Below are 25,369 nucleotides of genomic sequence, written 5' to 3' on the forward strand. Positions count from 1 at the left end.
TTAAGATATTTGAATAAAATACCCATTAATTTTATTAATCAGAAAAAATATTTATTATAATTAAATAAACACAAATACTTTTAAAGAGTATATTTTCCCAACAGAAGGATGGTGGGGGACAGTTGACACAAACATGCAAATCTTAACTATTTAGCAAGCCAACCTTTACTGCAAAAATTACCATGAATAAGAACATCCCCACGAAAGAAAGAGAGTTTTAACACTAAGGAAGAATCAGATGCATAAACATAATCTTGGACGAACAGAACACGATCTGTTTATAATTATGGAATGGGAAATTTCAAGCACATATGGTAGAATTGAAAATTAAACCCGTACATATAGATCCATAAAAGCTCAACAGATCCTGCGTACAATTCACTTACCACTCAGCCCTAACTCGTAAGCTCTCCATAGGACTTATCAACTCCTCCTCCTCCTCCTCCTCCTCCTATAATAAAAAGTTTTTAAATAAAGAACATCCTAAACATCTTCAATGAGTAGCCAAAATCAAAATCATGCTACACAAACTGTCAGTATCTAGCTTTTATATCATATATAACACGAGGAACACACCTACTACTAATTAATACGAATTAACATTTATAAGCTATATATTTAGAGTAGCTAACAAGCAACACAGTCTCGCCCAAATTGAGGCCTCGGAGTGTGGCGGTTGTTGGCCCCGGATCCCGGATAATCGTTTAGCTCCAAAGCCATCCTCTCATTCACGTTTGAACTCTTCTTCATCAGCTTTGTAACATCATTAACTTCGATGTTCCCGTTCTCCAAAAGTTGAGGAACTTGAACTCCATTCATTATGCTTCCGATTCCTGCACATACCGAAATCAATATAACCAAATGATGATGAATAAAAGATCAAGAAGACGTGTATTATCAAAAAACTTACTCGTAACTGGGACAGCATTCAAGAAGATAACAAGGTGAGAAAACACAAGTGATGCCACAAGTAGTAGCCGAAATAGAGAGCCTGCTGCTGCCATTGTTGTTGTTGTTGTAGTTGTTATTGTTTGTGATACAGCACGCAATAGGGCACTCAATTTATACATTGACATGGTAGATTTTTCTGGAGGTTTATGATGTTGGAGGGGAACAAAATTCATCATATTAATTTTTCCAAAGTCAAAAAGGTGATAGCAACACGTAACACACACCACATTAATTTTTGTGGGGGCTTAACGCGTTTTCTTAATCTTATTTCTGCAATATGAACCATTAATTAATTTGGGGGTTATTTGATATTATGAAAATTATTTTATTTATTTATTTAAGCAAAACATGGCAAGTGAAAAAGATGGAGCACACTGTGCTAGTGGAATGTGACGCAAGGATGATGGCGTGGGTACATTTGACATCCATGATCATGATCATGCTCATGCACTAATTGAAGTCAAGGGCTCTAGTGGATATTATCATTAGATTTTGAGAACTTTCAATCAATTAAGGGAATTGGCATAGTATTTTCTGCTATTTAATTATTTATATACACTGACTAATACTGACCTTTACAACTGATTGTACATTACAAAATATGAATTTAGATTAATATAAGTCGTAATTAGTTATCATAATTTAATTATCTACAGGAATGTTACGACAAATTACAATTGTTCAACTCAAATTCACATTTTAAAACACACAAATTTCTACATTAGATCATTTTAGTATATTTATTTAATCATTGAATTTTAAAGGATCTTCTTACACATGATAATTATCAATGATATGCTTGAAGATATATTTTTTATTTTGACGGTTGAGACCAATTGTCTATAATGCTATTTATTATTGGACCCTTATTTACCAGCTTAAGTTTTTGAACCAAGTCTTTTTTTTTTTAATAAATAAGATAATATAGGCAAAATCTGATGTTTGATTCTTTCTCTGTGTAAATTCTATTTTTAATAATTTTTATTTCAATGTCGTAGTTCAGTTTTAGTCTATTTTTGGTCTTCAATTTTACGTTTTAAATCAGAGGGTTTATCAACAATTGTAGTTAATACAATTTATTGCTGATCATGAGCCGTATTTGTGTGTTTCATTGAATGTATAAACTTAGAATAGCTAGGGGAAGACACGTCGTTATCAATTAATTAAAGAAACTCACTAGTCACTACAATGCTGCGGCACTGACATAATTGTGACTCCCTTTTAGTGGCATCGGACCTGAAAAATAAAGGCACAATATAACATGGCTACTAAATGTGGTGACAGTTTTATGATAGCTAGTTGGAAAATCTGATTCCGATCAAGTGCACTGCATATATAAATAAATAATATGACCACTTAACTCATGACAGAATCATCACTTGTAAAGTTCATTAGGTTTTCGGATTGGATTAATTTTGTCTAATACCAAATCAAAATTGAGGTCTCGAATCGATACGTGTGTTAATCCAAATCAAGGACTGCTAGGGCACCAACTAACATTCTTATTTTAAGCAGCAGCTAAACAGACAAATGTCATTACCATCTCGATCTATCCTTATGCGACTTTGTAAGTGTGGTGCTTTGCTGTCTTGGGTATATTAATTTTAATCTTATAATTCAATGTAGTCGTGCAACATGTACTTTAGAATTTGTCAGTTTTATTGGTAACAAAATAAATCACCAGGGGATTGTACTAATCAAATTTCTGCTTTATATTTCTCCATCTCAATTCTACCATATGTCTCCAAAAGACAAAAAACAATTGTTTGTTAAGGAAAGACAGAAGACAAGCAAGCACTAGAGAAGATATTTCATCAGTATAAACTAGAATTTGTCTCGCGACTTTCATTTTATGTAGAAAAACGAACAGAAACCATATTAGGGCTGCACACACTTGACATGTAGCCCTAGATCAAGTTTCAAATGTTCAAACGCATTTTGGTAAGTTTTTCGATATTTATATCGATATGTGAATAATCATTCTCAGTTGCAAATGTCTGTATTTTTTAAAATACAGATTCATTGTATATACCATAACCTTAAATCAAGTATTCCATCAATATCAAAGTATAAGACAAATGAAAAAATATATATATATTTTCATATTAAATATCATCTCATGCACTATGATGCTCCAAAGTTTCAAATATTTAAAAGTGCTTTGGTAACTTTATTTGTTATGTGTACGAATAATCACTCTTAATTGCGGATGTCCGTAGTTTTTAAAATGTCAAATCACTCTATATATCATATGATGTTGTCAATGAAACAAAAAATGATAAAAAAAAAAAACTAATATATACAACAAATTTACATTTTAAAAGATTGTGTATATGATAATGGAAAATTTTATTTAACTTATAAGGTCCGGATGGGAATAATTTACTACAAATTAAAAGAAGCATCTTACGTTCTTCTTTTTAAAAGTTATAATAATGATGGCGATGGAGAAAGCCAAGGCAGGTTTTACACTGATAATTTCTATATGGACACCTATGATTTCACACTATACCATGATTTTATCTTTTTTTTTAGTTGGATGATGATGATGATGATAAGTATTGATTTCAGTGTCAATTTGGCAATACTGATAAAATAATTTATGTTAGTTGTGTTGTAGAAATAATCAACTGTGAAAATTTATTCATTAAAATTTGTTTTAAAAAGTATTGTGAGTTTTAAAAGTAGTTGTATGTGTTTGGTGAATCTTATTGTTAAATTTCTGTTAAAATACAAATGATTAAGATAGACATAAAATGGAACAAAATTTATTTACATACTCATACATACATACATACATACATACATACATACATACATATATGTATGTATTGTGTGTATATAACAATTGATAACTAAATAAATGTTTTTATTTTTTATTTTGTTATTCTATATTATTGGTAATAATATTAATTTCTTTTAATTTCTTGGTTTTATTTCCCAATTGAATCAAGATAATTTTAGATTTTTATAATATATATAAGGATATGTATGAAATTGTAATATGTGTAAAACTGATTCTCAAAATCATATTTTGAAAAGTTACTCTTTCTTTACATTTCAAAATCCGCTATAAAATGAGATGATTTTGCAAAATGTGATTTTTCAATAATTTATCAAATACAAAAATTAGTTTAAATTTTCAAAATTATTTTTGAACCTCTCAAAAATAATTCCAAAAGTATCCTTGAAAAGATCGGCTCAGCCGAACTATCAATCCTTCTCGCCATTCAATTTTTGCAAATGCAAAAATTATTAATGTGATTGTTGACACTTAATTACGTTGTCCTATTCTATTAATTTGTATTATTTTAATTAATAACAAAAAAGAAAAGATAAACTTCAATTCATTCTCAAATAAAATAACAATCTTTAATTAAATAATTATTTTACTCTCGCTTTGGTTCATAAGATGATGACAATTAGGAGACAAATTGATAAATTTATTTTTTATTTTTTAATAATAAATGAGGATAAATTAATGCTTTTGCTATTTTGAGACATAAATTAACTGTTGTGGAACTTATCATAAGATTTCTATGTATCTAACTCAAAAAACTAACTTTTTAGGTGGAGTGACCTACCTCCTTATAAGCTCAAGTATCTCTCATTTACTAACCAATGTGAAATATAACTCAATAATCCCCCCTCAAACAAAAATACCGCCAGACTTTAGTTTTTTCATCCGACATACTTGAGTTGTTCCACCTCCATATTCTTATTATTAGGGTCTACCTCTGATACTATTTGTTGAGAAAATTTAGCATAAAATTTTTAGATATCCAAATCAAAATAATAATCTTTTAGATAAAGTGACGTACTTCTTTAATACTTCTTTACAAATCTAAATATCGTTCTTTTATTAATCAACGCAGGACATAACTCAACATTATCGATTGTCATTATACATGGGTAAAATTTAAAAAAAAAAAAAAGGGGGGGGGGGGGGGGGGGGGAGAGAGACGATTTGCGATTTGGCAGACAAACTTTACAAAGCCACCAATGGAAGGTCTAAACTTGTAGCCGAATGAGTCCAAAAGCTTTACTAATATTAATTCATGTGCTGCTAGGCGCTAGCTGCGCGGATGGTGGAGTGAAAAGAGAGATGGAAAAGTAAAAGGCTAAAAGCACAACAGTCAATTGTCGAAAACACTTTACAAAATTTCCACGTCAACTCATTAAAAGTCAATCCACTAATCAACCCAGCTGTTTCTTCTTGTCTCATTGGGCATCGTGTTTCCGCTGAACTAGCTCTAGCCCAAGACAGAAAAGCCTAGCTTAACAAATTTGGGCCCAAAAGCTGGAAATGTAAATACAAACCATCAAACATTTCAAAGAGTTCTCTGGGTGAGGGAAATTTCTCAAGGCCCTTGTTTCACATGCAACTAAACTAACCAATAGAGTCATGACGTATCTATGTTTATATAGATAATTATGAATTTTATTAGCTTGTTTGTACATGTTTTCGATGTACATAATATTTTTGACGTTGATTGTTATCATATAACCACTCTTATAAGTTCAGAGTGGTCAATGTTGACCTCCATTTCCTACTTTGCTATCAACAGGAAGAAATAATAAGCATGTCTTGTAGACTACAATATAATTTATTCATCTAAATTATGGCCTCGTTTGAATTGAGATTAGGTGGCTATAGTTTTTAAATTACAATATTAAAATATTTGATAAAAACTTGTTACTGTGACCAAGAAACTAAAACAATTTGAAATTACACTTGTATGACAAATTCTATAATATCTTTATTATTTTTTTTATCAAAATTATTATTTAAATACCAAATTTCTTACACACATTATCAATTTTTTTCATAGTATCTATGACTTAAACTTTTTTATCAAAATTTTTCATAGTAGCTGCAACAATAGGGCCTAAGTAGCAATATAATATTTGTGACAAGTCGATAGTGTTGCTAGCATTGTAGGGCATGTTTAAGGTGCCTGACTTGTGCTTCTTAATCCATAATGTTATAAATTTAGATTGACTCATGAGATGTCAAATAAAAAATGTATATTTTTTAGGTATTTTTCTTTTAATAACAATGTAAATTTCAATTATAACTGTTATAAATGTACTTTTTGGACCGGACAATCTAGGGTTGGCAAATTAAGGGCTGGACTTGGGCGGGGTCCATTGTAAGTCTGGGCTGGGCTTGGGCTAAGCTTAGGCTTTTACTTTAAAAAAAATTGTTGTAAACTTGAAATGAGTTAATAATAATTAAGTTGTTGTAATAAAAAATGAATTAGAAAAATAATTATTTCAAAATAAAATAATAAATAAAGTAAATAAAAGTTTAGAGATTTAATTCTTTTAGTACTAAATTCTCTAATTTAAACACTCTTTTAACTAATTAACACTTAAAAGAGAGTTTAGTATTATAATTTTAAATTTTTTCATTCATTATTGATATATAAATTAGGAATTTAAACTTACTTTTTTATTAATTTTCAAATTCAAATTTATTATTCTAATTATTATTATTTTTAAATAGAGGACTAGAGTCTAGCTCGAACTTTTTTCCTAAATCCTTATCCAAACCCTCATGTATGATATTTGGGCCAAAACTCGAGAAAATGGGCCGTGCCTAGGCTGGCCCGGACTTTTTTTACCATCACAAGGATAATCTCAACAATCAACAATATTTTATGTTAAAATTATTGCAACTTATGATGTTGGTAAGTGGCTCTATCCAGGTGATTTTCATTCCGGCCCATATTTCACATAATTTGGATTGGCCCAAATGCTTTCTAAAAGCGTATGTGATAACTCAACACGTAACAAAAAATGGTTCAAGACTTTGCTACTAAAATCATTATCTTTACTCTTATTAAAAAGAGTAATGATACAACTACAAACTCTTGTACAAATTTATTTTGTACAAACTGATGTGGCATGATAAGATTGGTTAAATTAAATATCACTTGGCCCACATGATTTGTTTTTATTAATTTATATTTTCATTCAACCAATGAATTAATGCCACATCAGTTTGTACAAAATAAATTTGTACAAGAGTTTGTGGCTGTATCATTACTCTATTAAAAATATATATATATATATCATTATCTTTACACAATCAACAAATATTTTTTGCTCTGCTTTCGGATCACACTGTAAAAAGTAAAAAGAAAGTGGTGTGTATTTTTGGGCTACGCTAAGAAAAAGTCCTTGAAATTATCTAAAAGTCCAGTTTGTGCTCAGCTTGAAATTAACTTGGAACGTGCGGTCCAATTTATTTAAATTAAAACTGTCTTTATGTTATTAATTTAAATTATTTACATTCGGACTCTTAACCGCCCACGCGGCCGTCCATAAATTAGAAAAAAGATTGCTTTTTATTTAAGATAAAGTTAACTAAGAAGATTAGATTTGGGTCATTTTTTAATCTCCAACCTAAGTATCTAATTAATTACATATGGTGGTACAATTTTATTAATTAAATAAAGCCATTCGGTTGACCTTTTTGCACCGAAAGATAATTGTTGGATAGTTTGCTTTTAATCTCTACGTGTACCATTTTTTTTTTCAAGGATATTAAAATTTCCACTAAGCGTGACACGCGTCCTCTCCAAAAAGGGCATAGAGGAAAGGGGAGAGAGACGGATGAAGTGCACGTGTAAGACAGGCGGACACGTGTCGAGTGATGATATAAGTGATAGAGACTTTCAATTTCATCTTTACGGAGTAGGGACCCACGTGGAAAAAAATGGGTGGAGCTGACGTGGCGAAAAGCCTTCGATGATATAATAATCAACTGTTCTCCCATTGCTCAGCTGCAGACATACAGTGATTGCTTCTGCGGCAGCAAAAACTCTTGATAGAGCTCACCCAATAGCATTTTGACACGCAAACGGGCGAACTGACCGTTAATCTCGCACATAGGTTCAGTTAAGGGCACTTTCCACTCCTTTTCTTTTTCTTTAAAATAATTGGACCTGTCTGACTTTAAAATATAAAATCAATAAAATTTGGACCCGATTCCAAAAGAAAGTTGAGAATTTTATACGCACCACACGCCATCTTAAATGCAGAATTGATATGATATCTTGTCCGATAATTAATTTTTTTAATTAATTGACAATTGAGTGGTATTTACTTCAAAAGTCAAAAATAATTTTTTGTGTTTTTACACCTGCTACAAGCTTTAGACCATAATTATGATTAGTTCGAGTTTATCGAAGGTTCTATGGTAGTTTTATTTGGACTTTTTCGATCTTCAAACGTAAGCTATGTTGCATAGAGTTGTATGGGTAAAATTTGATGTATCATATCGAATCATTATGTTTTATAAAGCTTTAATACACTGTAGTGAGTTTACTAAACTACTTTACTATTGTAAAAATTGGTTAGTTTAACTAATAAAATATGAATTTATGTACAAAATTTGGATTTTGAATCCTATCAACGTGCATAATTAAAAGATTAAGTTATTTAAATATTCCTTACGTATTCTGATAATTGATATTTTTTTTAAACATTTGTGAGTAAATTCAACTTGGATTCAAGTAGGCTTTCATTTATAAATATTAGTGTTATAATTTAAAAAATTACTTATATCGAATAATTAAATTTAAGTATAATCCATCAGATAAATAATTAAATCAATCCAACACAAATAATAAATAAATATATATAAAATGTTGGGTCATGATTGGTTGTTACTTGCCAAGACCGTATAGTATGAATGAATTGTAAACTCTTCGTACACTTTTTTTTTAATTACATGAGATTATTGTTTAAGAGTACAACTCATATTACACGAGATTACAACTGATATTTATAAATGAGACTATTACTGTGACTAGTTTACATAAATTCTTATGAAACCCGTCTAGATTTTTACTCTCTTTAATATTCTAGGGACGTCTACTGAACTCACATTTCGAAAAGAAAAAAACTACATTCACTCAAATTGAAAAAGAAAATTAAATCTCACAATATATTATAAGGGTTCAAACTCATAACCTCACAATTATAAGACATGAATTCTAATCATTAGATTAAAACTTAGTCTTCTTATACACCCCTTTAATTGACATCAATGACAACATAGACTTGTGGAGGATGGAGGAGAAAAATGGCAATAGTTGTTTCCTCATTCCATATGATGAAAGAACAAAAAGTAAAACAAAAAATTATACTAAATGCAAAAAAAAAAAAAAAAAAAAGGGTCAAAGTCTTTTTGCAGTCGGCTTAGAAGGGCATAATGTTCACGCTAAATGCTAAAAGCTGCTAAAGCCGGCCAGTTATCGCAAATCATAAATTCCTTCGATTTATTTAGTTCATTATTGATTCAGCCTAAAATTTTCGGAACCGGTTTAAGTAGACGAAAAATGTGCCATCATTTATGACAATTCTATCCATTCTATCGGCAATAGTATCAAGCCACGTATAAATAAAGCAGAGTCTTGGGCCAACTCTCGGGGTGCACCAGCTTTCCGTGCTACCGTATAAATATAATAAAAGAATAAAAAAATCGGAGAAGGGGAGAGAGAAGAAAATCTCAAGGCCACATAAACTTGTGGCTGAGAATTAAACTGATGACCTGACGTGGCATCCACCTCCTCGTTTAAACGGATCAAAATCACAAACGACATACTACGTTTCCATGCCAACAAAGACCCAAAAAATTAAAAATACCACCAATACTAAAACCCCTGTGAATTTTCTCGCGCGTTTTTTTCCCACTGTTTGGTCTCCGAGAAAATGCGGCAAGAAAGTAAAGATCCTGCCATCAGACTCTTCGGAAAGAAAATCGCCTTCCCTTCCGATGGAGAGGTTCCGGTGATCTTCTCCGAGGAGTTGCCGTCTCCGGCGGCCAAGGAAGAGTGTAGCATAGAAGCTGAGGAAGAAAAAACAGAGGAGGTATGGTTTTAATACAATTACAGAAACTTTATACGGAGTTCTTTATATTCGAATTTGAAGACTACCCATTTGTTAAAATGCTAAAAGAATTATTGGGTCGGTTTTACTTTTGAATTTTTTCATAGGCATGGCATGCTAAACATTGACAGTTTCCTGTTTTACTTTTTTTCCTTTTGGATTTTTGATTTTTGATTTTTGATTTTCTGTGTTAAACTGAATTTCTTTTTTTGCGAGTTTTTATTTCAAGTTGGAAGCAAAAAAAAAAAAAAGAAATCTATGTATCTTAATGAACTTAGTAAAGAAAAATCTCCACCGAGTTCAGTATAATGAAATATTTTCAAAATTTACAGTGTTACTTCTTTCTTCTTTTTCCGTAATCCATCAAATAAATCGTTTTCTCTCCGATGGTATCTTCACAAATATTTTACTGCTTGGTTTAGATATCTTTTACGTCTACTGCAATTTAATTTTTTTTTTAAATTCAAAAATTTTGTTTTTGGGTGGTATAAAGATTCAATTTTTTAATTTTCATCCAACAACTTAATCTTTTTTCTTTCAAGTGTTGAAGCTTTTGGCTATTTAGCTTACAAGTGAAAGTGAATAGTTTGTGTGGATCATATTCATACCGTTGTTTAGTTCAGCAGCCATGAAAGACTTTTTTTTTTTTTTTCAAAAGTCAGCTTTTTACCAAATGTCTGTTGATTCTTTCTCATTTATCGATTCCTTTGTCAAAGCATTTTTCAGTTTTGTGCTTTGTTAGCCAATAAAGATCTTCCACACTTCAAAATTTTGAGATATTGATACCCTTCAATTTTTCCAATGTGGTAATTATTTTGTTACTTTAAAAAATATTTAATTGTTTATTCTTGGTGACCTGGTTCTGCTTTCAGTCTTTTATCTTTTCCTCTGAAAGTCTCTAGTCCTGAAACTGAGGCTTCATATTTGTTAATTCTGCCTTTACAGATTTTATTAAACAATCTTTTTATCAGTCTGTATAAAAATTCCTTAGTAGCTTAGCAACTAATTATCTAATATTCCAGAAACTTCTTTTCAAAAAAAAAAAAAAAACTATATCCTTGAGACACTACAAATTTATGTATTTGATCTGTTGATTGGTAGCAATTGAAAAAAAATAAAAACTATAGAACCTTGATTGTATCCTAAGTTGTCTATTCACACAATAAAGTTTATTTAGAAAATAGTTGAAAGAAATCGACCAGAGAACTTCATCTAAGTTTCTAGAAACTTCAATCGGTTAGTGAAACTTAAGCGCATACTAGCATAGCATTGAATGTGTCAATGAATTGCATATTAAAAGAAGAAAAACAAGGATTTTGCAGAGAAATCATCAAGTTGAAAAGGATTTTAAAAAAAATTGTTCATTTTCTAGTATCTTTTTCTTTGGACGTGTTCCATTAATTTTATGTCATATCAATTATGAACGTATGTACTAAGATGTGAATTTAGTTAGTTAGATTCATAGCTCTAATACAACAGTAATTTGTGACAATTTTATGTCTAACTTGAAAAGCAACCATGTTGAATTTCAGGATTCTTCAGCAGTAAAGGCCGCTGAGACTACACAACAAGATGATACTACACCTCCAAATATAGATGAGTCAAAAATTCCTGAATCGCCAGAGGCTAATGTGAACCCCAAAACACCTTCAATAGATGATGAAACTGCAAAATCAAAGGCTGCTAAGTCTGAGAAATCCCAGAATGATGCTTCAAATTCAAACTCACAAGAAAAGACCCTCAAGAAGCCAGATAAAATCCTTCCCTGCCCTCGTTGCAATAGCATGGACACCAAATTCTGCTATTACAACAATTACAATATTAACCAACCCCGCCATTTTTGCAAAGCTTGTCAAAGATATTGGACTGCTGGGGGTACCATGAGAAATGTGCCGGTGGGTGCTGGCCGTCGCAAGAACAAGAACTGTGCCTCACAATATCGTCACATCACCATCTCTGAGGCTCTGCAAGCAGCTAGAATTGATGCTCCAAATGGGATAAGCCACCCCAGTGTGAAAAGCAATGGCAGAGTCCTCAGCTTTGGCCTAGATGCTCCTATCTGTGACTCCATGGCTTCTGTATTGAATCTTGCAGAGAAAAAGGTTTTGAATGGTACCCAAAATGGTTTTCATGGTTTTCAAGAACAAGAAATTCCAGTTCCCTGCAGAGGTGGGGAAAATGGTGATGACTGCTCAAGTGGGTCTTCTATAACGGTCTCAAATCCTATGGAAGAAGTTGGTAGAAACGGTATGCAGGAACCATTAATGCGGAGCATTAATGGCTTCCCTTCACCGATTCCATGTCTTCCTGGTGTTCCTTGGCCTTATCCGTGGAATGCTTCAGTACCTCCACCAGCCTTCTGTCCTTCAGGATTTCCCATGTCATTCTATCCTGCCGCATTTTGGAATTGTGGGATCCCAAGCACTTGGAACATGCCTTGGATATCTCCCCAATCTTCACCAAACCAGAAGTCTCCAAGCTCTGGGCCTAATTCTCCAACATTGGGGAAGCATTCGAGGGATGCAGACATGATTAAATCAGAAAACATGGACAAGGAGGAGCTGTCAAAAGAAAAGAATAGATGTGTCTTGGTTCCAAAAACCTTAAGAATTGATGATCCAAATGAAGCTGCAAAAAGTTCAATATGGGCAACACTTGGGATTAAAAATGAATCCCTTGCTGGGGGAAGGCTGTTTAAGGGCTTGCAATCGAAGAGTGATGAAAAGAGTCACATGGCTGAAACATCCCCTGTACTGCGGGCAAATCCTGCTGCTTTGTCTAGATCACTCAACTTCCATGAAAGCACTTGAAGATATGGATTTTTATGTAACCAGTTCTTTGAGGCCAGAAGAGCAAGATGGATTTAATCTGTCATCCTTTTTTAATCATATTTGATTCACTGGCTTCATTACATACACAAATAAGGAGGTAGAGATGGAGGGACGAGCAGAGAGGGATAACTTTCTAGTTTTCCAATAGGATAGAGGGAATCTCGAGAGGGAACTAATTCTCTTCTTGTAACATTATGCACAGTTGCATTTTCATATGCTTGGTTTGCTGAGATTGTGCTTGTGTACATATCTTTCTACTACATGTGAAATACAGTGAGAGAGATTTATGGAGAAAGATCTTTCAGTGCATCATATCCTCATTTACTGAGCTAAAACTTTCATACTAAAGTTGCAAAAAGAGAGGAAAAATCATATTATTCAAGAATACAACTAGACCAAGCAGGAGCTGAAGGATTTAAATATTCTTATCATAATATGATTCAACATGCAAATTTGAATAAGTGGATGATGCCAAATTGCCAGTGCAGAAAAAATTTAACTTGAAACTATGCATATGCGTAAACTATGCTGTAGCGGGCTGCCTTACTGGGGGGCTAAGATTGAATCAATTCCATGAAAATCAATTTCTTTTTATTTTTTTCCCTAATGAGTTGGATAAATAAACTTCAATTTAATTCATACAAGGGCAAGTATCTTTCATTTTCTAGCACCAGGAATCTGCACAACTTGCAGGAAGTAAGAAAGAAAAAAAAGAAAAAGGAAAACACATCATACACTACTGAAGTTTTCAATATCTTCCCATTGGCCTCTTCCCTTGTCTGTTCATTATTTAATCTTTTATCGAAATAGAGAAGTTAGAATATGCGATTATAATGTACTTAGAATAACATTGTTGAAAAAAGGAGTACATGGATTAGACCAGTTGATGATAGAAAAGTGCTTTTAAGAAAGTGATCAGCTTCTCTTCACTAGTGGCATAAACACGGGATTGGATTTTCTACGGATAAGATAAATTATGGAGCATGGGTGATGAAAGCAGTACGTATCCACCAAAGTTTATTTATACAGCATTTAGCTGGTACCTCAAAATCTGGCAAATGTGTGTCCCTGGTCCATCAGTCGCAAAAAGCTCGTTAGATATTTTGTTTCCAGCAGCAAATACAGTCCACATTTTATGCACAAGTTGAGTTGTTTTTGGGACCCATATTTTAAGATACTGACATGAATCCTTTTTGGTGTTCACTCTTGTTTCTGCTTTTTATTCCCCTTTTTTTGCTCTTTTTATTTTTTAGTGGGAAGCACTTGTCCACTTCTTTTGATCCATGAACCCAATTTCAGACTCGTGGGCACCTACAATATTAATAGCAGAATTGCCTTCTACTAATTCCATTATTTGGAAAAAGCAGATTGATTGTAACCTGTATTCATATGTGTGATCTTGTTCAAAGTGATGAACACCGGCAATTTTCCTATTTATAAAATGAAATGGGAGAGTAATAGATAATGTTTGTCTAAACGAGGAGAAGAATTGACATTTTGGGGACTAGCCCTTTTCTCATTTAGGACGAGAAAGCTTGAAACACATGTAATTCCATATGAATTTTCATCTTCTCTCTCTTTTACTGCACAGACAGCCTCATTAACCTAACAGAACTGCCACAAATTGGTTCAGGAAAACAAAGATTGAACAAGATTCAATGCGGCGAAAGGCTCTCCACAAGTGGAACATGTATGGGATATTTTTAAGTGGTGGGATAATAACAAACCAATGCATGTTAAAAATAGGGTTTGATCACGTGATGAACAGTAACACAGTTTGACCACGCGGTTTGAACAGTATTATCTGTTTGGTTATAAATAAGAGAGCATTTTATAAGTTTTATTATCCCAAAGAATTCATTTTCTCTTGTATTTAGAGAGAATTTGAGAATTAAAAATAATTACTCTTAAATTGAGAGTTTTAGGTGTATTTGGGGCTTAGGTGAGAGAAATTATTTCTGAGAGTGTGGTTGTAATAATTTTTCACATAATAAATATTTTTCTCTAGTTGTCTTTTTGACAATAGTCGTGGTTTTTCTCTAAATTTGTAGTTTTCCACGTAAATCTTGTATTGTGGGATTGATATTATTCTCAATTTAATTTTTTTATTGATTTGTTACTTGACAATTTGCTTGGAGTGATCTTGGGAGGAAACTCAAATTCCTAACAGTGGTATCAAAGCCATTTATTGAAGTTTTGATGTTGGAGGCATTGTTCACGTATACGATACTGTTCACGTATATGATATTGTTCACGTATACAGAATTGTTCATGTGAAGCAGTGGGAGCCAATCCAAATAGTCTGTGGTGAATAGTAAAGGCTGATCTACAAAACAAATATGTTAGGATCGAAATTTTCAAGTCCGATGAAATTTGAAATAAAAAAATTTGATGGAAAAAATAACTTTGGCTTGTGGTAAATTCAAGTTAAGGATGTGTTGATTCAATATGGGTTACACAAGGCATTGAAGGGGAAGCCACCCTCTACTTCCAGTAGTGGTTCTGGAAAAGCTAGTATAAGCGATAAAGATTGGGAAGAGTTGGATGATAGAACTACAAGTGCCATACGACTGTATCTAGCAAATAATGTTCTTGCCAATGTAGGAAATATTCTTATAACGAAAGATCTTTGGGAGAGGCTAGAAAAGTTATATCAGATAAAGAGTATCTCAAATCGATTGTACTTGAAGGAGCGATTTCGCACGCTGTGAATGGCTGAAGGTACACAAATTTATGATCATCTTAGTTTTCTCAATGGTATTGTGTCAGAACTAGAAGCCATTGGAGTTAAAATTGAAGATGATGATAAGGTGCTTAGGTTGCTGTGGTCACTTTCAACCTCCTACAAACATATGTTACCTACTTTGATGTATGGGAATGAGACAATAAATCTTGAAGAAGTTGCTAGTGCTTTACTCTTAGAAGAAAGAAAACTAAATGGTAAAAGTACTGAAACTACAGATGTCTCAGCTTTGGCAGTTGTAGGGAATTAAAAGAAAAATAATTCTAAAAAAAAGGGAGTCTGTTGAGGGTGTGGACAATCGGAGCACCTAAAAATAGATTGTCTTGGGAGAAATGGAGCAAGATCGGCAAGTAGCTCCAGATCAAATACTGATAGCATTGCTAGTGGTAAGTCTCTCATCATCGTGGGAGACAATGGTCCCTTGTAACATGGATGATGATGACATCCTCATGGTATACCGCTAGTACCATGAAAGGAGATGTGTTACTTCTAACGGGTCCACAAGATTTGTACACAAGGTATGGTTGGTATTGATGCAGGGTGTGTGGTGGAATTTATGTTGATGGCTAACGAACTTCTAGGTAAGCCAAGATGGAAGTTGCACTATAAATTTCAGTAGGATATTTTGACATGTGCCGATGTAAAATTTTTAGAATTAATAATTAATTCTAAGTGATATACTCTTTATGGTAGAGTATGATAATTGTCTATGTTGAGGATTATGACTAACGTGAAGACCGTAAGGATGGTGTGGAGATTGATTGATTCTCAATCTAATCTCCAAGTGGGAGAATTATTAAAAAATGATTTGACCATGTGGTGTACAGTAACACGGTTTGACCACGTGGTTTGAACAGTTCTATCCGTTTGGTGATAAATAAGAGAGCATTTCATAAGTTTTATCATCTCAAAGAATTCATTTCCTCTTGTATTTAGAGAGAGTTTGAGAGTTAAAAATAATTACTCTTAAATTGAGAGTTTTGGGTGTATATGTGATTGGGTGAGAGAAATTATTTTATGAAAGTGTGGTTGTAATAATTTTTCATATAGTGAATATTTTTTGGGTTGTCTTTTTTACAACGGCCGTGGTTTTTCTCCGAATTTGAATTTTTTCACGTAAATCTTGTGTTGTGGAATTGATATTATTCTCAATTTAATTTTTCTATTGATTTATTATTTGACAAATTGTTTGGAATGATCTTAGGAGGAAACTCAATTTCTTAACAATGCACAATTGTGCAAGTTAACCGAACACCCTTATTCTTGTGTTTGGCTATATCCAAGCACATGATATTTCATCTGTAGTTAGTCCAGCTTTCAGTGGCTAAAGATGCCCATGGCTTTTACGGTTGGAGAAGACACATTTTCCTTTTATTAATTAACTTTTGTGAGTTTGGTCAGTTATTTGATTCTTGTAATTCCAGTATCTCCATATGATAAATTAATGTTATAAGCACTTCTTGTAAGAAATTATTTCCACTTTTTCATTAATCAACGTTGACTTTGTTGAGAAAAGTCTCACTAAAGTCATTTGAGCTGAGAGTCAACCTCCCACTATCACTTATCCCTTAGTCTAGTGCTTTTTAAATAATATTGCTCCAATTGAAAATAGACATCAAGTGGAGATTAAAAAGCACATTTTTTTTTTCTAAAAGCAGTTTCTCATGTTGATTAATATGGCTTATCAACCAACTACTTCTACTGTTGGTTCTAAAATGACCTTTCTGATGCAGCATCCAACTTCAAAATCACATCACTCGCAACCCTTTCATTTGTTGTTCAATTTGGCCCATTGGTCAAGCAAAAGCGTCAGGAAAGGAGAAATAAATTAAAAAAGGAACCTTCCAAATTGATATTTAAAATATTTTCGTCTAAGAAACTGCATAATGTATCATATCTTCGATAAACTTCATCTGGGCTCAATAGGTGTATGGCAATGTCCAACAAGCATAGGTTCCAAGGAGGATTACCAAAATCAAAACTATTCACCCAAGTTTCCTTTGTAACATTTGAATAAAGTGCCTGAAAAAAGGAAGATAAGAGTATATATGTTCTTCAGAATAAAAGCATCTAAAAGAAGAATCAAGAAAGTGTGGACATGAAGCTTTTCTTTTTAGCAAAAAGAAGGAAAAAGACTAATTAAAGGTCCAGCTTTTTCTTCTTTTTAACTCTGATATGGTGGGGACTGAATGAGAACATCAAGCTTTAGAGAAAAAGAAGTGGTATTGGCTTGCTTAGTCAGCTTCTTATACTGGAGTGTGATTATCCCGCTTACACCTGCATTACAAGATACAGAGCATGGATACTTTTTCTATAAGATACAATGATTTCTTCTAATCCCTTGTTCAATTTTGAGGATCCTGAAGAAGTAACAGACAGAAATATGTATTAATGTCAACTTCGGGCGCAAAATTTACAAACTTTATTTGAACTGTTGGAACATAATACGTAAACTCAAGTTAGAACATTGAATGCTTGAAATACGGAAAAACCCCCTTACCCTCGCACTATAGCTTGACTGAGCATGAAGGGATAGGTTACTTGAGCAGGGGGATACAAGAAAGAGCAAGAAATCATAATAAAAAGCTTGTTTCAGCAGTGTAAACTCTGTCAATTTTGTTGATTCTCCTGACAACAGAAAAACAGCAACAAGAAAACATCTCCATGAATGAAGAAGTACATTGTTCACTAGTTCTTTTTGGGAATTATAAGCCATATCAAAATTTAAAATATCCTTATGCATGTATTCAAATAATCTCTTCTGATCCAAGTAAAAGACGTGTTACAGCAACAAAGAGGATATTGGGGTGTTTTCCATATTAGGTATTAAAAGTATTTGCAAGCCGGTTGGATATTAATAATAAGAACATGATCGCTAGATGATTTGAAGCAGTACCTCAGGCTATGTCTGATTGTTTTCTATTTGTCTTTAATTCAAATATGATTGTATGGAGTTCAAAGAAGCGAGTGTTAGAGGTCGTATTCTTTAGCAGAGGCAAAATATTATTGAGTAATTTATTCTGCTTGTGAAACAATTGAGAAGAATTCTTACAGGTTTTCATTTTGGAAAGAATTCTTAACAGGTTTTCATTTTGAACCAAAAAAAAAAAAAATTACATAAAAGTTTGACAATTTATCCAAAATTATGCAACGACAAAGAAACTAATCTGTGATGTTCGAATAAGAAAAGGCAAACCGAAGTGAGGAAACAAGATGGTATTTCATACCCAAACATGAAGAGCAAACTGAGGCAAACAAGCTGTTGATGCGAGATTCTGGTTGTCCTCGTTCTACGACCAGGGTCTCTGCTCGATCAACTTCACCACGACCAGGATCTCTCCTCGTAAAGCTTCTTCTCCAGAGGTTCCTGCGCACACAGACATGTCAGAGTACGCCGGTTGTTTTCCCGGCGCAAACTCTCCGACGCTCAAGTCAGAAATAGGGGTTCTGGGAATGTTTGCCACGAATCTTATGGCTTCTTTTTAATCTCCGTTCTCGGAACTTTCTTTTCTTAGTTCTAATAGCAAAAAATCTCAAAATTGCTAACCTTTTTACCTTCGTTGGCTACATTTTTATAGGCTTCCTCTGAGTCCCGATCTTCCGCAGTTTACGCCCGTTGTTCTCCCCACGCTCGGATGTGGATGTCCCATTATCGTCATGATGGGCGAATGGAGATGGACCTCGTGCCTTGATTCTCGGATAGGAAGGCACGTCTCGCCAACTGCCGTTGACCGGGTCTCCTCGCCTCGAACCCTAGCGGGAGTGACCCTATGCCTCTAGCAAGGGTTCGGCCTCGCGAATGGCATATTCGTGGACAAGCAGAATATTCCTGCTCCTGTTCCCTTGCTACCTGGCTCTTACAGGAGACACCTGCTCGCAGAATTCTGCCACCAAACATCTGCTCATCACGTCTAGTCTCACCGAAGTATTTCCCTCAAACACCATACAACCGGCGTACTCTGACCTGTCTGTGTGCGTAGGAACCTCTGGAGAAGAAGCTTTACGAGGAGAGATCCTGGTCGTGGTGAAGTTGATCGAGCAGAGATCCTGGTCGTAGAACGAGGACAACCAGAATCTCGCATCAACATTTTGGCGCCGTCTGTGGGGAGCTGAGCAAAAAGCTTCTGTTGATAGCAAGAAGAGGAGTGAAGCAAGTGAAAAGCAATGGAGACAGGAGGAAGTAGTGCACAAGGGGGTGATTTGAGGCTTAACGATTCCGTGACGCTGAGGGAGATAGCCAGTGAAGCACGGGAAAAAGCCATGTTCGACCGGATGGAAAAGCAGATGGAGACCCTGACAACCATCCTGCATAAGCTGCGGAGTGAACACAGGTAACCCAGGAGCAAAGGGTGAGAGGTAGGGATGGCAATTGTACCCGCAAACCCGCCCAAACCCGCCCGCTAAAACCCGCCCGCTGCGGGTAATTTTATCCGTTGCGGGTGGGTTTAATAATATAAATTAAAACCCGCACATGGATGCGGGTGGGTTTGGTAGTGACCTTAAATCCGATGGATACCCGCATGGATATCCGTCAAACTCGCAATATTTTTTTCTAAATATTTTTAATTTAATTTTAATTAAAAAATTTTAATTTAAAACATGTATAAAGAAAATTATACAATTATTCAAAATGTATAAAGGAAATTGGTCAAAGGCCCAAAGGCCGAAGCCAAAATTTTGTATGTGTGCAGTATATGTGGCCCATCTGCCCATCTCCCGTTCAACCATTCTAAAGTGATAAACTGATAAGTGATAACCTAAAGCAAATAAAGGCATTTTCCCTTTTGAGTCTTTGACTTAGCCGCAAATGAGCTGACCATCTTCTTCAAACCGAGTTGACCATCTTCGTCATCTCTATCTTCAATTCTTCATTCAACATTCTTTTCTTCTTCAACCCGATCGTGTGAGTTGTGACAGTGAGCTAGCCCCTTGCAGCCAGCTCTCTTCACTGCCAACAAAGACGCGTCGTGCTGTTACAGCTGCCTGGGTACTGTTGCTGTTGCAACCAATTTTGCAGTCGTGAAAGGTACGAATTTAGATTGGTTTTTTTGTGGGATAAAGCCAAGAATTATTAAGGGAAAGTCCTGGAAAGTACACGCAATAGCCAATGGATTCTAAAACAGGGGGCTTTCATCAAGTTGTGACTGAGGGCCCCGAGAATTTAATTTCAATTATTTTTCTATCTTGACTAGTAATAGTGCCAAGTGCAAGTTTTTGATCCCGTGATTGCTGATGTCGTGTGGTTTAAGTAACAAAATTTTAAGTATTTATCTATAGTGCGAACGTAGATTATTTTAGAACAATAATTTTTTAATTTTAATTTTTGTCCTTTGTAAATTTTAATTTTAATTTTCATCTCTTTGTAACTTTTAATTTTAAGTAGATATTCAGACTTAAAAACGTTTATTGAATTAAATGAGATGATGCATGATGTAGTATTTTATTTAACTCCATCAATTTAGTTAAAAAATTTGAAACTCAAAACGTCAACAATCTATTAATTTTGTTGCTTTTGAGTTGATAATGTAAATAGTCAGGCTAGTGTAAATTGTTGAATTCGCCTGCTAATTTTTTATCTTATCTTTGCTGAATTCACTTGCTAATTCTTGTATATTGATTTAAAATTTGTTGAAATTTTTAAGGTAAAAAATGGAGCAAGCCTTTGATCTCAGCGACAATAACTCGCTTACAACAAGAACAGAAGTTCAGAAAGCTTCAAACCAATCTCCAATAACATGTGAAGAACTTGCAGACATTGAGGTAGCTTCAACCCAAACTCCAATTTCAGTACATGAAAAAGAAATTGCTTCTGGTGATACTGAAAATAATAAATTAACTAGTGATGTTTGGGAACACTTTAAAAGACTGAAAGTTGGTGGGAATTTAGAATACATAGCTGTTTGCAACTACTGTCATAAGAGATTAAGTGCGAAGCGTAAAAATGGCACCAGCCATTTACGCACTCATATGGGGTTGTGTTTTATGCGGTCAAACCACACAGTTGAGTCAACTCAAAAGCAGCTGCAAGCTAAGAAAGAGAGTGGAAAATGTAAAGTATCCACATTTTCTTTTAATCAAGAAACTTCAAGGAAAGAGCTTGCAAACATGATAATTATTCATGAGTATCCGCTGAATATGGTTGAACATTGGGCTTTTAAAAAATTTGTTGGTTCTCTCCAGCCAATGTTTAGGTTTGTCTCTCGTAACACAATAAAAAGTGACATATTGAAAATTTATGACTACGAGAGAGCTAAAACAATGAGCTTGTTGGACTCAAATCGGAGTAGAATTGCGATTACTACCGATATGTGGACTGCTAGCAACCAGCAAAAGGGATTTATGGCTATAACATCACATTTTATTGATGATAATTGGGAGCTGCAAAGTCGTATCATTAGGTAGTTTCTACACTAAATTACTAAGTCTATTTTATTTTTAAATTTTATACTTATTGCATGATACTAATAATTTTTTTTAAATTTAGGTTCTTATACGTGCCATGTCCACATACTGCTGAGGTACTCTCTGAAGCTTTGGTGTCGTGTTTGCTTGAGTGGAACATTGACAGTAAGTTGTCTACTTTGACTGTCGATAATTGCACCACAAATGATGCCATGATTGATATCTTGCTGGAAAAGATTTCTAGTAGTTCGCTTTCTTTGAATGGGGATTTATTTCACATGCGTTGTGCTGCTCATATATTGAATTTAATTGTGAAGGAGGGGATGAGTGTGATTAGTGATAGTATTGAGAGAATTCGTAATAGTGTTCTATTTTGGTCAGCCACACCTAAAAGACAAGAAACATTTTATGGGACTGCTCGTAAATTTAATATTTCTTGTAATAGAAATTTAGTTCAGGACTGTAAGACTAGATGGAACTCTACATACTTAATGCTTGATAGAGCTTTGGTTTTCAAAGAAGTATTTTCTCGTTTGAAACAACGAGAATCGTTGTACAAATTTTTACCCACCGAAGAAGATTGGGTTTTTGCCAAAGAAATTTGGGATAGACTTGAATCATTTTATGAAGTGACTACATTGTTTTCTGGGACTAGATATCCAACAGCTAATATTTACTTTTCAAGCATTTGTGAGATTAAATTGTCAATTTATGAGTGGATGTATTCTAATTGTGAAAAAATCCGAGCAATGGCTGACTCAATGATTGGAAAGTTTGAAAAATATTGGAGTGTTGTTCATGGATTCATGGCTATGGCAGCTGTTTTGGACCCTAGATTTAAGATGAAATTAATTGAGTATTATTTTGACTTCTTGTATGGAGATGGTGCTCAAAAAGAGATTGAGAATGTTCGAAGCTTTTGTTATGATATGTTGAAAGATTATCAAGCTAGGTGTAAGTCAAAAGAAAATTCACAAGTTCCAATTCAAGCTTCAGCTGCTTCATCATCTCGAGCTGTGGTAGCTCATTCAAAACTTGGGAAACGTTTGGCTAATTTTGATGCTTTTGTAGATCAAAGTGGTGGTACAACCCATGTTAAATCAGAATTGGACTATTATTTGGAAGAATCTGTTATTCCAAGATCTGAAAATTTTGATATACTTTGTTGGTGGAAAACAAATGGATCAAAATATCCAACTTTGCAAGCAATTGCAAGAGATGTTTTAGCCATTCCGGTATCCACCGTTGCATCCGAGTCGGCATTTAGTACTGGTGGTAGATTTGTCTCTCCACATCGTAGTAGACTTCATCCAAAGACATTGGAAGCTTTAATGTGTGCTCAAAATTGGTTGTGCACTGAATTTAATGGTATGAAAATGTATTTTAACTTCAATACAGTATAATATCTATTATACGTTACAATTTACAAATTTATAATCATCTATATTTTTTTTCTTGATATACTTGTTACTTGTAGATGCTGATTTTTCTAATAAAGTAGGAAATAGCAAATTCTCCGAAGATGAAGATATTGTTGATGAGGTAAAGAATTAAGTTTCTTTAACTTAATTCATGGATTGTTATATACCTATTATAATTTTGTATGTATTATGTATTATTTTTCTTTAACTTAATACATGGATTATTTCATTGATATAATTTTTTTCTCCGAATTAGTATTTGAAAATATTAATATTAATTATTATTGTAGGCATCGTGTTGGATGGGTGCTTGTTGCGGTGAATGAAATAAAGTATATTCTCTTGGAGTTTGTTTTAAATGATGAGATGAAATGTAATTGTTATTTTTAGATACTAATTTGTATGTTTTAAATGAATTTGTATAACTTATACTTAAATTTGAGAATGTGTTGGATTGATGTCGAAATTTTAATTTTTCATTTGCATTGGTTAAATGTAAAATTGAGTATGTTATGTAGAAATTGAGGTTATTATTATAAATTTATATATTAAATATTGGTGATTTTAAATGTATAAACCCGCAAAAAATCCGCCGGGTACCATTGCGGGTTTGGTAATTGTCAAAACCCGCTGCGGGTGGGTTTTCTCAAAAAAATTAAAACCCGCTGCGGGTTGCGGGTGGGTTTGGTAATTTAAATTTTGTGCGGGTTTGGGTTTGGTAATGGCAAACCCGCTGCGGGCGGTGCCCATTGCCATCCCTAGTGAGAGGTGGTGGAGTAGCACCAGGTCCTGATAGTGCGACGAGAAGTCAAACCACCGGGAGATTTTGTGGTGAGAGAGATGACATACCTCTGCGGGGAGAATTTTATAGAGAGGAAGAGCAGTCCCCAGCAAGACAGATTTTTGACGAGGACGACGGGGTGGCGAATGCTGAGGAAACAGAGTTGAGGCAACATTTGCATGATGTAGAGCAAGAGCGGGATCAAGTTGCTGCACGTGACCCTGGTCGTGCAGTGCAGCTGGAGGAGGAAGTGCGCAGACTAGCGCAGATAATTGACGACATGCAAGGAAGGAGCATAGCTCCTGGTTGGAGGATAATGCTGGACGGAGAATCACCGCTCGCAGCAGAGATCATGAGGGCAATTATTCCAAGGGATTTCCGCCTCCCAGACCTTAGATACGCGGGAAGAACTGATCCGCTGGTGCACATAGAGCGCTTCAACGACATAACTGGGGTACAAGGATTATCTCAATCCCAAAGGTGCAGGGTGTTCCCACTATCCCTTGAGGGATGTGCACGAGAGTGGTACAGGAAACTTCCTTGGGGCAGCATTAAAACCTTCGAGTAGATGTGCCAGGAATTTGCGGAGCAGTTTAGTGGGGCAATGACACTAGAAGATGACATGATGGAGCTGAAAAGCATGAAACAGGGAGAGTAAGAAACCCTTCGGGAATTCATCAAGAGGTTTCATCGTGCTGTCCTCGACTTGGGAGCCTTCAACCACCCTCAGGCGTTAAGGGGATTGAAAGAGGGAGTGAAGATAGGAAGGTTGTGGTACAACTTGAGAAGCCCAGTTATTCAATCATATGCGGCCGCATACGAGCAGGCTAAAAGAGACATAGAGATCGAGGAAGAAAAGGCGGCTCGGATTAAGACTGACCAACTAGAGGGGTTGGAAAAGAAAGAGAAGAGGGCACCACCAGGGAATGGGCCGATCAGGAGGAGGGACCACCAGGCCTCAGGTAGTGGAGCAGGAGGTCGGGTAACAGCTTACTAGCCTCATCAGAGACCACTACAATATCAGCGCAGCAGGGCGCAGCCTCCTCGTTCCCCAGCTAGGGAGCCTTGGAGAAGGCATGATTCGACATATGGTGGTCTTCATCAACACTCCCACGGCAGTAGAGGGAGCAGACCAGAAGTGCTGCCACTACCCCCAACTCAAAACGGAGCAAATAGAGAAAGGGCAGTACACCTGATCGACCAGAACCTGGACTACGGGCGGTATACTTCATTGAAGATGTCCCTGGACGAGATGTACGAGGCCATAAAGGACCGAGGATTGCTGTACCTCCCTGCCCCAATAACAAAGCTACCCGGCAGGAGAGATAGGGGACGCTAT

The 25,369-nt window shown here is 34.7% G+C and overlaps 2 protein-coding genes across 2 annotated transcripts; one reads left to right on the plus strand and one right to left on the minus strand.

The window, feature by feature from the left end:
- Positions 1-254: 254 nt before the first annotated feature.
- On the minus strand, positions 255-1,079 carry LOC102629387 (uncharacterized). Its single transcript, XM_006477400.4, has 2 exons — positions 911-1,079; positions 255-833 (listed from the first exon to the last, which is right to left on the minus strand). Exons 1-2 carry the CDS (start codon positions 1,074-1,076, stop codon positions 628-630), a joined length of 372 nt encoding a protein of 123 aa, XP_006477463.3. The 5' UTR covers positions 1,077-1,079; the 3' UTR covers positions 255-627.
- Positions 1,080-9,491: 8,412 nt separating this feature from the next.
- LOC102629672 (cyclic dof factor 3) lies at positions 9,492-12,978 on the plus strand. The gene is made up of 2 exons (XM_006477401.4): positions 9,492-9,834; positions 11,385-12,978. Exons 1-2 carry the CDS (start codon positions 9,676-9,678, stop codon positions 12,660-12,662), a joined length of 1,437 nt encoding a protein of 478 aa, XP_006477464.2. The 5' UTR covers positions 9,492-9,675; the 3' UTR covers positions 12,663-12,978.
- The last annotated feature ends 12,391 nt before the right edge of the window (positions 12,979-25,369 follow it).

Source organism: Citrus sinensis, chromosome 3, assembly GCF_022201045.2.
Source record: "Citrus sinensis cultivar Valencia sweet orange chromosome 3, DVS_A1.0, whole genome shotgun sequence".
Taxonomy (NCBI): Eukaryota; Viridiplantae; Streptophyta; class Magnoliopsida; order Sapindales; family Rutaceae; genus Citrus; species Citrus sinensis.